The sequence below is a fragment of the Callospermophilus lateralis genome, chromosome 19, assembly GCF_048772815.1.
Source record: "Callospermophilus lateralis isolate mCalLat2 chromosome 19, mCalLat2.hap1, whole genome shotgun sequence".
Lineage (NCBI taxonomy): Eukaryota > Metazoa > Chordata > Mammalia > Rodentia > Sciuridae > Callospermophilus > Callospermophilus lateralis.
In genome coordinates this window covers 14,984,644-14,999,731 of record NC_135323.1, presented here as the reverse complement: position 1 = coordinate 14,999,731, position 15,088 = coordinate 14,984,644, and the positions used below count along the sequence as shown (strand labels likewise).

The following is a 15,088-nucleotide window of genomic DNA, read 5'->3' as shown; positions in this document are numbered from 1 at the left end:
CTCTACTATCCCCCCTCCCCTCCCCTCCCCTCCCATCTTCTCTGTCTACCCCATCTACTGTAATTCATTTTTCTCCTTGTTTTTTTCCCATTCCCCTCACAACCTCTTATATGTAATTTTGTATAACAATGAGGGTGTATCCTTCCATTTCCATGCAATTTCCCTTTTCTCTCCCTTTCCCTCCCACCTCATGTCAGTCCTAAGGTTTTCTTTAATTTCTTTCTTTAGCGTTGTGTAGTTTTCATTGTAGAGGGTTTTTCACCTCTTTCATTACGTTGATTCCCAAGTTTCCTTTTTTTTTTTTTTAAGGCTACTATAAATAGGGTAATTTTCCTTGTTTGCCTTTCAGAGGATTTGTCACTGATATACAGATAAGCCTTTGATTTATGGGTGTTGATTTTCTATCCTGCTACTTTGCTAAATTCATTTACTAGTATTAGAAGTTTCCTGGTGGAATTTTTTGAGTTTTCTAGATATAGAATCATATTGTCAGCAACATTGCTAATTTGAGTTCTTCTTTTCCTATGCATATTCCTTTAATTTCTTTTGTCTAATTGCTCTGGCCAGTGTTTCAAGAACTATGTTAAATAGAAGTGGTGAAAGAGGGCATCCCTGTCTTGTTCCAGTTTTTAGAGGGAATGTTTTCATTTTTTCTCCATTTATAATGATGTTGGCCTGGGGCTTAGCACAGACAGCGTTTACAATGTTGAGGTATGTTCCCATTATCTTTAGTTTTTCTAGTGCTTTGAATATGAAGGGGTGCTGTATTTTGTTGAATGCTTTTTCTGCATCTATTGAAATTATCATATGGTTCTCTTTAAGTCTACTGATGTGATGAATTACATTTATAGATTTCTGTATGTTGAACCAACCTTGTATCCCTAGGATGAAACCCACTTGATTATAATACACTATCCTTTTGATATGTTTTTGTATTAAGTTTGCCAGAATTTTACTAAGAATTTTTGCATCTATATTCATTAGAGATATTAGTCTGAAGTTTTCTTTCTTTGATGTGTCTTTGCCTAGTTTGGAATAGGGTAATAGTGGCCTCATAGAATGAGTTTGTAAGTGCTCCCTCTTTTTCTATTTCATGAAATAATTTGAAGAGTATTGGTATTAGTTCTTCTTTAAAGGTCTTATAGAACTGGGCTGTGTATCCATCTGGTCCTAGGTTTTCTGGTTGGTAGGCTTCTGATGGCATCTTCTATTTCATCATTTGAAATTGATCTGTTTAAATAGTGAATATCATTCTGATTCAATTTGGGAAAATCATATGACTGTAGAAATTTGTCAATGACTTAGATATTTTCTATTTTATTGGAGTAAAAGTTCAATTGAAAACATCACCAACAGATTAGACCACTTGGAAGACAGGACTTCAGACATTGAAGATAAAATATATAATCTTGAAAACAACATAGACCACACACTGAAAATGGTAAGAAACCATGAGCAGAACATTCAAGAAATATGGGATAGCATAAAAAGAACAAATTTAAGAGTTATTGGGATAGAGAAAGGCACAGAGTTCCAAACCGAAGGAATGAGCAATTTATTCAATGAAATAATATCAGAAAATTGTCCAAACATTCAGAATGAATTGGAAAACCAAATTCAAGAGGCTTACAGGACACCAAATATACAAAATCACAATATATCCACATAGAGGCACATTATAATGAAAAATGCCTAACATACAGAATAAGGAGAAAATATTAAAATCCATGAGAGAAAGGAATCAGATTACATATAGGGGGAAACCAACTAGATTATGTGTAGATTTTTCAACCCAGACCCTAAAAGCTAGAAGATCCTGGAACAACATATAACAAGCTCTGAAAGAAAATGGATGCCAACCAAGAATTTTATATTCAGCAAAATTAAGCTTTAGATTTGATGATGAGATAAAAACCTTCCATGATAAACAAAAGTTTAAAGAATTTACAAGTCGAAAGCATGCTCTATAGAACATCCTCAGCAAAGTATTCCATGAAGAGGAATTTGAAAAACAACAATAAAAATATGCAGTAAAGGAAAAACTAATCAAAGGAAAAGTCAAGTCAAGTTAAATAACAAAAATAAACAAAAATTTCTGGGAATACAAATCATGTGTCAATAATAACCTTGAAGGTTAATAGCCTAAACTCACCAATCAAAAGACATAGACTTGCAGATTGGATTTTTTAAAAAAAGACCCAACAATATGCTGCCTCCAAGAGACTCATCTCATAGGAAAATACATCCACAGACTGAAGGTGAAAGGTTGGGAAAAACCATACCACTTACATGGACTGTGGAAACAAGCAGGGATTTTTCCATCCTCATATCAAATAAAGTAGACTTCAAGCCAAAGTTAATCAAAAGGGATAAAGGAGGACATTTCACAGTGCTTAAGGGAACCATTCATCCACAAGACGTAACAATAATAAATTTATATGTCCCAATCAATGGAGCATCTGCGTTCATCAAACAAACTCTTCTCAAGTTCAAATAGACCACAACACATAATTCTGGGTGACTTTAACACACCTCTTTCACCACTGGGTAGATCGTTCAAACAAAAGCTGAATAAAGAAACTGTAGAACTCAATAATATAATCAATAACTTAGACTTAAGTGACATATGTAGAGTATTTCATCCTTCAATGAACAAATACACTTTCTTCTCAGCAGCACATGGATCCTTCTCTAAAATAGACCATATATTGTGCCACAAAGCAACTCTTAGCAAATATAAAATAGTAGAGATACTACCTTGCATTCTATCAGATCATAATGGAATAAAATTAGAAATCAATGATAAAATAAAAAATAAAATCTATTCCAACATGCAGAGAATAATTAATATGCTACTGAATGAATAATGGGTTGTAAAAGATGTCAAGGAGGAGATTAAAAAATTCTTAGAGGTGAATGAGAACACAAATATAACATGTTGAAATCTATGAACACTATGAAGGCAGTACTAAGAGGAAAATTCATTGCATGGAGTTCATTCCTTAAAAGAAGAAACAGTCAACAAATAAATGACTTAACATTACAACTCAAAGCCCTAGAAAAAGAACAAATCAACACCAAAAGCAGTAGAAGACAGGAAATAATTAAAATCAGAGCTGAAATCAATGAAATTGAAACAAAAGAATTAAAAAATTGACAAAACAAAAAGTTGGTTCTTTGAAAAAATAAATATAATTAACAAACTCTTAGCCATGCTAACGAAGAGAAGTAGAGACAGAACTCCAATTACAAACATACATGATGAAGTGTACTGTTTTATAGACTGTTCAAGATTCATTTATTTTTCAGTTGCCTTTTTCAAAGTGTGATAAAACAAGGATAAATTCAATAATGAATATCTGAAATCCAAACCAATTTATCTTTAGTGGATATCTTTTTTTTTTTTAGGTGTAGATGGACACAACACAATGCCTTTATTTTTATGTGGTGCTGAGGATAGAACCCGGGTCCTGCCCATGCTAGTCGAGTGCTCTACCGCTGAGCCACAATCCTAACCCTTTAGTGAATATCTTAAAACACAATTCAATTATGCCTTATTAATCCACCAAAGCAAAAATATGTATATATACTATTCAGCATACGAAAATTACACATTGAAAGTGCGTATATCTTCCTTAATTGGCCCCCTCATTAAATTTACATTTGGTCATCCTTACTTTTAACATGTAGAGAATTCTTCATAAAGGTAGGTCATTATAAATTAAGAAAAATTACTTCAGCATAAAACATATTCTCTGCTTACTGAAATCTTAACCTCAATCAATTCTCAATCATTGTAAATTCGGATAAACCCACAGTTTCTTGGACAGCTAAGAGACAGACAAATTTTACTAAAAGTCTTGGCCAACTCATTGCATATTTGCCTCCTGAAATGAAAACTAAATTGCCATAACTTACTTTAAAGGTAAACAGGTTCTACTATATTTATAGAACTTAAACAGGAGACACTACTGGAAATCTCCAACAGAAGTGCTTTTAAGGAGAAACTAGTTTTAATCTTTGAGATAACATAGGACAAACCCTATAAAATTCATTTCTTTCTCCAAAAGTAATGGAAAATCCTTTTGAAACTTCACATCTTCAGTTATCAATATTACTGCATTATGGAACTAGTACAATCCTGCATAGCCTTGATCAAAATGACAAGGCACAATAAAAAATTTAAGCTATTAGATGAACAAGTGAAGTCATTGAAGATAAGTTAAGGCCTTGAAGTGAAGTAATCAGTCTAATTTAAAGCTGAAGTATAAACCAAAAATTATCTACCTGAAATGAAAGCAATATGCCTTTTCAGCTTCTTTTCTGTGGACAAGAAAACAGAAACAACTCTTGCTTATGGTTTGTGTATTAGAATCCTTCTGGACCTGGAGGAGTAAAAGTCAATTCCTTTTTTTCCTATTGTTCATAGAAGATTTCAAGACTGCTTTAGCCATTTGAGTGGAATGTCAAACTGCGGACACGGTAGACGCTAGTTTTTGGAAGGCTTCTGCTACTAATGAGAGTGAGGCTGAATCATGGATGTTCACCCTGCTTTACATCCAAGTTGTTGAAGTACACTGCACCTAAGTCCATGGCTTATGCTTTCAACTGTTCTGCCCTGTGCAAATCTGCAAGGACAAGGGTATCAGCAACATTTTCATTTTCAACATTTTACTACACAAAGCTTCTTGACACATGACCTTCAGCCATTCCAGTTCATATTTGTCTGTAGCTCCCAACAAGTTGTCTGCCATTTAATCAAGATTTGGTGCTTTTCCCTGTGTAAATGAATCTCATTTCTTTAAAAACCTCAGGGTCTAAATCATGATTTCCACTTGATTTTTTTTTGTTTTCTTCCATTTCATTTTCAAACATTGCATTAAAAATTGGGGATCAAGCTGCAAGCACAGATTTATTAACTTTAAATTCTTGTCCTCTTACAAAAAAAAAAAAAACTGCAATCTGTAAATCTTGTTTTCTCCCAGAGATTACCAAAATCTTCTGCTAGTCGACATTCAGGCACCTTCAAAATATTGGTATTCGTATGCCCTGATATGTTTACTCAATCTTGGATCACACTCACTTGTCTATAGCACCTTTTGTAGGGGATGGGGAGGAGGCAGTTTCTTTAGGTGGGGCAGTGCAATGCTTTCTCCTCTTCTGCAAACAGTGCTGGAATTGTTCACAAAATAATGTAAGCCTGTCATCTGGTAAAAGATCATTAGCTCCATATCAAGCAAAAAACCCTTTCTAAAGATTTTTTTTTTAAATCCCAGTCCTTCCCTTGCACAAACTAATATGCTCTTTGGCTTTCCATTTCTTTTGTTTCTTCCCTTTTAGTGTTCAGAATAGAAATTTGAATTTTGCTTGATTTTCACTTTTGGGACTGCTGTAACTTGGGCAAGATGAAAATGTTGAACTTTTTAACACTTCACCCATTTCCTCTCAACAAAAACTGAAGTTATTAATGGTTCAATGTAGGAAAACTTTACTATTTTAACCTGTGTAATACCAGTTTTCTGCTATATATAGACATATATCTCCAGGCAGAGGTGGGCTGGGTTCCCAAGACAGTGCCACTGTTTTTTAGGATTTATGCAGTAACTCACACAACTGAGTACTTTACCCAGATGTGCGCGGGGCAGCAGTGAGCAGGCCCCACGGTGGCCAAGGCGGCCAGGGAGCAATGTTGTGAATGCAGGCAGGAGCTCTATGGTGGCGAATCCCCATGGTGCCACCTCTGCAGAGCCTCATTCCTTCCCTTGGGTCCAGGTCTGCCTTCCTTTCCTATCTACTGTTCCTAAACTTCTCCAGGATAAACAAACCCCATGCTCCCATCCGCTCCAGCTTCCGAGATAGAATTCTAGCCCTGGCCCAGCCTGCCCCCAATGGCCTAAAGTGAATTTTTTAAAAATCAAATTTTTATTAAGATAATTATATATTGTTAGATGAAATTATAAACAGATTCTGGGCATACCTTGACCATTTCCTCCAAAAATGCAACATATTATGAAACTATAGCATATCACAACCAAGATAATGATATTGATACAATTCACCAATCTTATTCACAGTTGCACAGTTTTACTCATACTTGTGTTAAATTGTATGTATTAAGTTGAGTACAATATTATCATGTGTATCTCTGTTTGTACATCACCACAGTCAAGATACCAAACAGTTCTATCATCTCTTATTTCTGATACCTATTCTTCTGACAATCAAGAGTATATTCTTCATTTATAAAATTTTTGTCATTTAAAGAATGATATAGAAATTGAATTGTAAGTATTCATCCTTTGGCATTGCCTTTTTTTTTTCATTCAACATAATTCCCTGGAGATACACCTAAATAGTTTTATATATTAATTGATTATTTTTTATTAATTTTGCATGGTACCACAGCTGAGGAACACATTTCCACTTTTTAAATATTATAAAAAAGAAACAGATGTGCATCAAGTGAGTAGGCACACAAGTGGTTCGGGCAAGGGATCTGTTTTATTAAAGGAGGTACAACAATGGGAACCCGACCCATCTATGGATCTACTATTCTTACCTTTTTCCATATCACTCAGAAGTAGCAGGCCTGAGAGAAGAAAATAAAATGGCCTATTAAATTTCATCACAGGAATTATCGTAGGGACAACCCACTGTTAATCTTAGGTCTTATTTTACTGTATTCAGCAAATGTAGTTAACAGTAACTCATACATAACATTGTGTCCTTAACAGCTAGAATATAAAGATATGGGAATAAAGGTTTAGAAGTAGAATTTCCCCTTCTTAAAACCACTCCCTACCTATGTGTAGAAATTGCATTTCCCATCCCTATAATTTTAAGCTCTGCTAAATTCAAGGCCTTGTTTCCTGGAGTAAGGTTAATAGTCCTAAATAGGGAAAGTAGCAGTGTTTCCATTGAGAATTGTATGATTACTGCATGGTTATACTGGTCTATTCGTGGCGTTGTACCAACAAATAAAAGGCTTATCATATAAAAGGGAGAAATTAACCATGATTAACATAAAAATTTAGAATTGGTATTATACGATGAATGTGGAGAGAACTCTGGATGTCTGAAATAGAAGTTTCACTGGAGCATTGCCAGGTATTTGTTTTTCCACAGTTAATAGTGAACATGCATTTTCAAAAATCATGGCCTGAAAACTAAGAACTCAAGAGGGATATAGTTTACCTGACTAGGTAAACAAGCTAAACCCTCTATAGAGTTGGTCAAGAATGACTAAAATTTAGACTATGAAGGTTATTTCCTTATATTAAAATGTGTCTCTCAAAATACCCATAATAATGTCTGTGTTCCCATATGAATTCTGACTAATAGAAATATGCACAGATTTTATTAGAGAGAAGGCAAGTGTAAGTGCTGAAATGAAAGTCTGAGAGTATACAAGAATAGTCCAAAAAATAATAATGTGACCAAAGTCTTATGGAAAAAAATAACATGGTAAATACAAGTTAACTTCTAGTAGTTAAGTATTATTAGAGTAATTCAAGTAAGGAGTTGAAGAAATGGGACTGGAGAGATATCCAGGCACCAGTACACTGATAGCCACAAATCATATGCAAAACACTCTGGACATGAGCCTATAGCAATGAGAACCAATCAGGCTTTTAATTAGGACAGTGACATGACCATATCTCAAGTTGAGATGGATCACTGTGGCATGCATGTAGATAAAGAAAAGATCCCATCAAGAAAGTCAATTTAAATAGGGGGAAACTGGTAGAAATTAGAAAGCCTATGCTACAAATGAAGTTATAAACAGAGATCATATTATTTGTATGGAAACCCACCAAACTTGCCCAAGAACCTGAGGGAAAAAAATTGAGGAATTTTAGTGTCATAAAACCTAGTATAAATATTTGGAGGAAAAAAACCAGTCTATCAGTAGTGAGAATGAAACTTGAAATGGCATGAAGACACTATGAGCCAATGTATACTGAGGATTATATATATTCTTAAATCCATATCAGTATATGGATAATTTTAAATTGGTAAATGGGAAGAGGCTGGTATAGAATAATATAGTCACAAAAGGATGAGAGAGAAAGATAATTTACTGTATTATTAACATATAAAATAATTTGTACCTTGTATTAACAAGCATCTGTAACATAAATAAAAGGATTTGACTTGACTTCTATATATTATAGATTGATCACTTATTTCTGTCTCCATCAGGGTAGGATATCTATAAAATCTGCTAAGGAGACATCAGGTTCAAAGCATTATCCTTCCCTTTCCTTCCCATGGACTCTAATCAGATTCTCCACAATCCTAATGCTAACTCAATGTGGGTAAGCCTTAATCACTGGAGTCTTAAGAAAGTAATTAAATTCTCTTTCAAAAAATAAAACTTTCCATCATTGGTAGTCTGTCTGCTAATAAAGAGGCATCTGCTTTGAAACTTATTTGTTTTACCACCCTTTGCAGAACTAGAAGTGCTGCATTAGTAATCAAAATTTTCTATGAATCTTAGGCCTTATGTGTGGAAGACACAGCTCTTCCCTTATCATAATGCAGTAGTGGTTAGGTGTACAGGTTATTAAAGTTACTCATACCTGGATTCATATTTTTTTTTTAACATTTATTTTTTAGTTTTCGGCGGACACAACATCTTTGTTTGTATGTGGTGCTGAGGATTGAACCCGGGCCGCACGCATGCCAGGCAAGCGCGCTACCGCTTGAGCCACATCCCCAGCCCTGGATTCATATTCTTGTTCCATTATATACTACTAGTATGATCTTGGGAAAGTTAATTTCTTCATTTATAAAACAGGCTTAATAACTAATTTACTAAAACCCCAAGAAGCTAGAAGTACAATTATGAGAACACCATTTATTTGGAAAACTAAATAAATTTTCTTACCTGAAGTGGCAAAGGATCACTGCTATTTTTGAAGTCACAGTCAAACACGATGGCAGCAAGCACTTTTTGAGACTCATAATCATACAGAATGTACTTTTCAAACTCACTTTCTGAAGAAAAGCCTCGAACTAAAGGGAGAAAAAAATTGTCTACTTAAATAAAAATATATGATAATCCATCCTATTTGAGCAGCTGGATACTAACATTACAAGGAAAGAAGCCAATCAAAATACTGAAAATTTCTCAAATATTGGCATCATCATTACCTAATAAATATTTAGTGTGCAAAATTTTAGATATTTTATAAAATTTTATTATAAGTAAACATAAATATTATAAAACATATATAAAGGTTAGTCATTAGTCATCAGGGTAGTGCAAATCAAAAACATAGAAATGGTTGTATAACAGTTAGTGAGGATGTAGAGAAATTGGAACCTTCAAATAGTATTAACAGGAGTGTAAAGGTTTGAATAACAGTTCAGCAGTCCCTCAAAAAGTCAAATATAGTCACCATGTAACTCCTAGAGATACACCCAAGAGAAATGAAAACATGTTCACAAAAAACTTGTAGACAAATTTTCAGTATTATATATAACATCCAAAATGTGGAAACAATTCAAAATAAACATTTACATATTCAAGTAAATATAACATATCCATATAATGGGATATTTATTATTCAGCAATGAAAATAAATAATGACATGGATAAACTTTGAAAACATGATATTGATATAAGCCAGTCCTAAAAGATTGTATACTGTATAATTCCATTCATATAGAAGTTCTATAATTAGAAAATATATTAGTGTTTTCCTAATGCTAGTAGAGATGAGAGATGGAGAATTCATGGTTCAAAGGTATGGATTTTGAGTGGGTTGCAGTTCTGTGGGAGAGTGCTTGCCTAGCATGTGTGAGGCACTGGGTTCGAATCTCAGCACCACATATAAATAAATAAAGGTCCATTGACAACCAGAAAATATTTAAAAATATATATAAAAGGTATGGGATTTCTTTTGGGGGTGATAAAAATGCTCTAAATTGATTGTGGTAATGCACACCCAACTATGAATATACTAAAAGCCATTCAACTGTATACTTTAAATAGATATATGGCATGTACATTATTATCTCAATAAAACTGTTTCAAAAGAAAAAAATAAAGGGATAAATAGCACTTCACACTGTGCTTTAGAAAGAAAGAAAAACTTATTGATGGCTCAACAGCAGTATGAGGAAGGAGTCAAAGATGACAAATCAGTAGAAATTAGTTATTCTGAAAAGGAGAGAGAAAAAAGATTGGAAATAAGTTGAACAAAGCCTCAAGGACCTTTGGAACAATACAAAATGTCTAGCATTCGTGTACTCATAGTTCCTACAAAGGAAACAGGAGGCAATGTTGAAAATACCCCAAACTTAATGAGAGAAAAAGAAGATTCAACAGACTCAGTGAAGCCTAATCAAAATGAACCAAAAGTAACCTATATCATAATCAAACTTCTGAAAACCCAAAACAAAACAAAAAAAAAATCTTAGAAGAAGACCTACAGAAATGACATGTTACCTTGGGGGAAATAAGAATTCAAATGACCGCATATTTCTTTTCAGGAACTAAGGAAGTCACACACACAAAAAAAATGGCAGGCATTTTTAAATGTTGGAAGAAAAGACTATCAACCCAGAATTCTATACCCAGTGAAAGTATTCTTCAGGAATGAAGTTGAATACACAGAGGAAGGCAAAGAAAGATCCTTGGATATCTTCAGATGTACTCTGAAGAATTGTTCAAGTTCTTTAAAAGAAGGAAAATTATTCCAGAAGAAAACATGGAACTTGAGGAATGAAGGAAGGGAAACAGCCATGGTAAATATATGGATTGTTTAATATATGTATGTGAATCATTAATTCCATTCACATGAATATGAAGTCTATTTATATAGAATTGAAAACTACAACATAGAAAGGAAACATGTAAAGGATCTGTATACCATATGTGATAAAATATCAAGTTTTAAGTAGACTGTAAAATGAAGGTATGACTACTCAAGAGCAACTGCTAATGGTATTATATAACAGAAGCCCAAGTTACCCATAATTTTCTTTCTTTCTTTTTTTAGTTGTAGATGGATACAATACCTTTATTTTATTATTTACTTTTATGCAGTGCTGAGGATTGAATCCAGTGCCTCACACATGCAAGGCAAGTGCTCTACCACTGAGCCACAACCCCAGCCCCCCCCCATATTTTTCTTTTGTAGATTATGAATTTGGTGTCATGTTTAAGTAATAAAGATATCTCCTATATTCTTTCCTAAATGCTTTTATCACTTTACATTTAGATCTATCATCCATTTTGAGTTGATTTTTGCATGACATACAAATTTTCATTGTTTTAGCTTTTAGCTATTGGTATACAATTATTCTAGCATCATTTGTTGAAAAAATTATTCTTTAATCGAATTGTTTCACATCACTATCAAAAATTATTCTGCATATTAGTGTAAGTCTACTTCTGCATTTTCAATTTTTTAAATTAAAAATGTAGATGGACATGATACCTGTATTTATTTATTTTTATGTGGTGCTGAGGATTGAACGCAGCTTTACAATGCAAGGCAATTGCTCTACCACTGAGCCACAACCTTAGCCCTCTATTCTCTTTTATTCATTGGTATGTCAATCCCTTTACTATTACAACACTGCCCAATTACTATAGTCATAAACCTTGAAAGTGAGGGGTGTGATACTCCCCCACTTTATTCTTTTGCAACATTGCTCTGCTCCTCTTAAAACAGTAATGTTTTAAAGGAAACCTAATTTCAAACCTTTTAAACTGATGTTTAGATTCCTCTTCACATTCTCAGTGATTTCTTTCACCACATCAATATTAGATGGGATGTAAATCAATTCCCAATCGCTGGCATTTTTGATGTAAGAAGGCAGAGTATTGATGGGTTGAGAAGTGAAATTGTAAGGCCCAGTAGATTTTATGTCAGTAAGTATGTGAAATACCAAAAGCACTACTGGAAATATAAATGATGAAAAGATTTCCAATATTGAATTAATGAACTTCCTCCTCTAGAAGAAAAAAGATGGTATGAATTAACTTAAAAGTACAAGTTCAATGCAAATGAAAATTTTGTTATATTAAATTTCTTCCAGTGCTTCAGGGATTATGTCATACTATCCCTTTCCCTGCCCCCACTTTCTTATAGGTTATGCTATACTAGTAATTCATTGACTTTTATAAATTTGGAAGATCTACCCACAGCTCCAGAAGTAATTTTTCAAAAGTGCATGCATGCATGCATGCACACACACTGACTGAAATGTGACAAATGGGCATTTGATAACATTTCCATGGATACCTTCACTTACCTTTAAGGTAAAATTTTTCCACAGGAGTACAGCAAACTGGTTGAGTGTCAACAAATCCATTCTTCTACAAAGAGTATAGGTTCAACTCTAGGGATGAAGGAAAGCTTTTCTTTTCTTTTTTTTTTTAAATGTTAAGTCTCCTAATAATGTGAACAACAAACAATAAGTTACTTCTCTCTCTGATGGAATAAAATTATATGTGGGTTTGTGTTGTTCTTGTCTTACATTGGTCCATACATACCTTGGATTTTGTCCCACATGTTGCCCCTTCTTCACGTTCTTCTCCCACGAATAGCCAACTTTTCCTGTTCCTTCTTCCTCTCCTTTGTTACTTTACTACTTTTAGTTATTTTTTTTATTCCTCCTCCTTTATAGTGGTCACCTATCTCCTGCACTTCTCCTCTGTTCACTTTTGAAATATTTCAAACTTTCCCTTGGTTTCCTACCCTATTTTCTCTTTACTTAAGATAAAACTGCAACTCTCTATCTGATAAAATTACATTGTTTATGTACTTCCTACACCATTTATGTTGTGATCATTAATAGAGTGGACAATGTAGTAGACACCTACTATTTAAAGCTTGATCTAATTCACAGGTTTTTGTTGGAGCCAATATTAAATACTGACCCCATTATTCTGATACAGGTGGCAATTAGTGTTAAGAGACGACAAAGTAGACACCATATATTTATCCTGACTGACATTAGTGCTATTACTAGCTCCCTGCTTCCTCTAAGAGGGGCTGGAAAGTGATTGGGACACTTCAAATTCAGAGAGTAGAGATTCTGCTGCTGAGAAACACAATTCAGCCAAATAACAACAAATCTCACCCCACACATGATCTAGCTCCACTCCCAAACCTCAAAAATACTTCAAAACATAGAACAGAGGAGAGGAAAAACATAAAAACCACCAACCAGGTCCCAAAGAAGAAGAAACCAGAGGGAATCTTAGGTTCCACACCTGGACATCTATATTCATACATGAAAAATAGATGTACCAGAACAACAATAATAAAAATTTTACACATAAGGATACATATACAGAAGGAAGAGAAAACCATCTAAAATAATGTGAAAGCCCAAGACCTCTGAAAACATGAGGAAACAGATAAACAAATCTCCACTCAAAATTCACACTCTCCCAACAAAAAATCCTAGATAAGGTAGCTGCTGAAATTCCAGAGAAAGATTATAAAAAACTGATTGTTAAAATATACAGTGAACTAAAAGAAGACATAAGAAATGAATTAAGACAGCAAATACAGGAGATCAAAGACCATTTCAATAAAGAAATAGAGATAATGAAAAGAAACCAATCATAACTCCTGGAAATAAAAGGCATACTGAATCAGATTAAAATTTCACTTGAAAGCATCACCCAAAGATTAGGTAATGTAGAAAATAGAACTTTGGCCCTGGAAGACAGAACTTCAGCCCTTGATGACAGGGTATATGAACCTGAATACTCAGTATTCAATAAAGGAAAAAAATAAAATACCAAGAATATGCAAGAACTCTGGGACAGCATCCAAGTGAACAAACCCAAGTCATTGCAATAAAAGAGAGCACGGATATACATGAAGACTATTTTCAAGGACAGAGTAATGGAAAACTTTCCCCATGTCAGAAATGAGACAGACATCCATATATGGGAGGTATATAGGACCTCAAATATACTTATCAAAGAATAGTCTTTTTTTTTAACAAATAGTGCTGGGAAAACTGGATATCAACATGTAGAAGAATAAAATTGTCCCCTATCTCACCTTGCACAAGAGTCAACTCAAAGAGGATCAAAAACCTAGGAATCAGACCAGAAACTCTGCAACTGCTAGAAGAAAATGTAGGCCCAACACTTCAACATGCTGGCACCAGAACTAACTTCTTTTAATAAGAATTCCAAAATGCAAGAAATTATACCAAGAATCAATAAGTTGGATGGCATTAAATTTAAAAGCTTCTGCACAGAAAAGGAAATGATTAAGAACATGAAGAGAGAGCTTACAGAATGGGATAAAATCTTTGCCAGCTACTCCTCTGATAGGGGATTAATATTCAGAACATACAAAAAACTCAAAAAGGTTAACACTAAACACAAAAAAAATCAATGGAAAAATAACTGAACACATTTCTCAAAAGCAGCAGAACAAATGGCCATCAAATGTATGAAAAACTGTTTAGCAAATCAAAACTATACTAAGATTTCATCTCATGTCAGTCAGAATGGCAATTATCAAGAATAGAAATAATAATAAATACTGGTGAGGATGTTGGGGAAAAGGTATACTCTTACATGGTTGGTGGTAATGCAAATTAATTCAACCACTATAGGAAAAAAACCAGTATGGTGACTCTTAAAATGAAACCACCATATGACTCATTTATCACACTTCTTGATATTTATCCAAAAGAACTAAAAAAATAGTATATTATAGTGATATAGTCACATCAATGTTTATAACAGCACAATTCACAATAGCCAAATTATGAAACCAGCTCAGATGTACATCAATAGATGAATGGATTAAGAAAATGTGGTGTGTAAAATGAAGTTTTACTCAATCATAAAGAAGAATGAAATAATGGTATTTGCTGATAAATGGATGGCAATGGAGACCATAATGTGAAATGAAATAAGCCAGACTCAGAAAATCAAGGTTTAAATGTTTTCTCTCATATGCAGAAATTGAGCAAAATAAGAGGAGAAAAGGGGGATTAGATATTATAAAGATATAGGGAAGATCAGTGGAGTAGAAGGAGATCAAAAGTGATAAAGGAAGGATAGAAAAGGGGAGGAAATAGGGAATAAATTTAA

The 15,088-nt window shown here is 33.8% G+C and overlaps 1 protein-coding gene and 1 pseudogene across 1 annotated transcript in view; both read right to left on the bottom strand.

Annotated features, from left to right (window-relative positions):
• Positions 1-12,530, bottom strand: part of LOC143385434 (phospholipid-transporting ATPase ABCA3-like) — a 45,693-nt gene extending 33,163 nt beyond the window's left edge. The window contains exons 1-2 of the mRNA XM_077106124.1: positions 12,512-12,530; positions 8,891-9,018 (exon numbers count right to left, since the gene is read on the bottom strand). Of these exons, the coding sequence (XP_076962239.1) occupies positions 8,891-9,018; positions 12,512-12,530 (147 nt within the window). The remainder of the gene's footprint in view (positions 1-8,890; positions 9,019-12,511) is intronic.
• On the bottom strand, positions 4,436-5,337 carry LOC143385369 (speckle-type POZ protein-like pseudogene; annotated as a pseudogene).
• Positions 12,531-15,088: the final 2,558 nt, after the last annotated feature.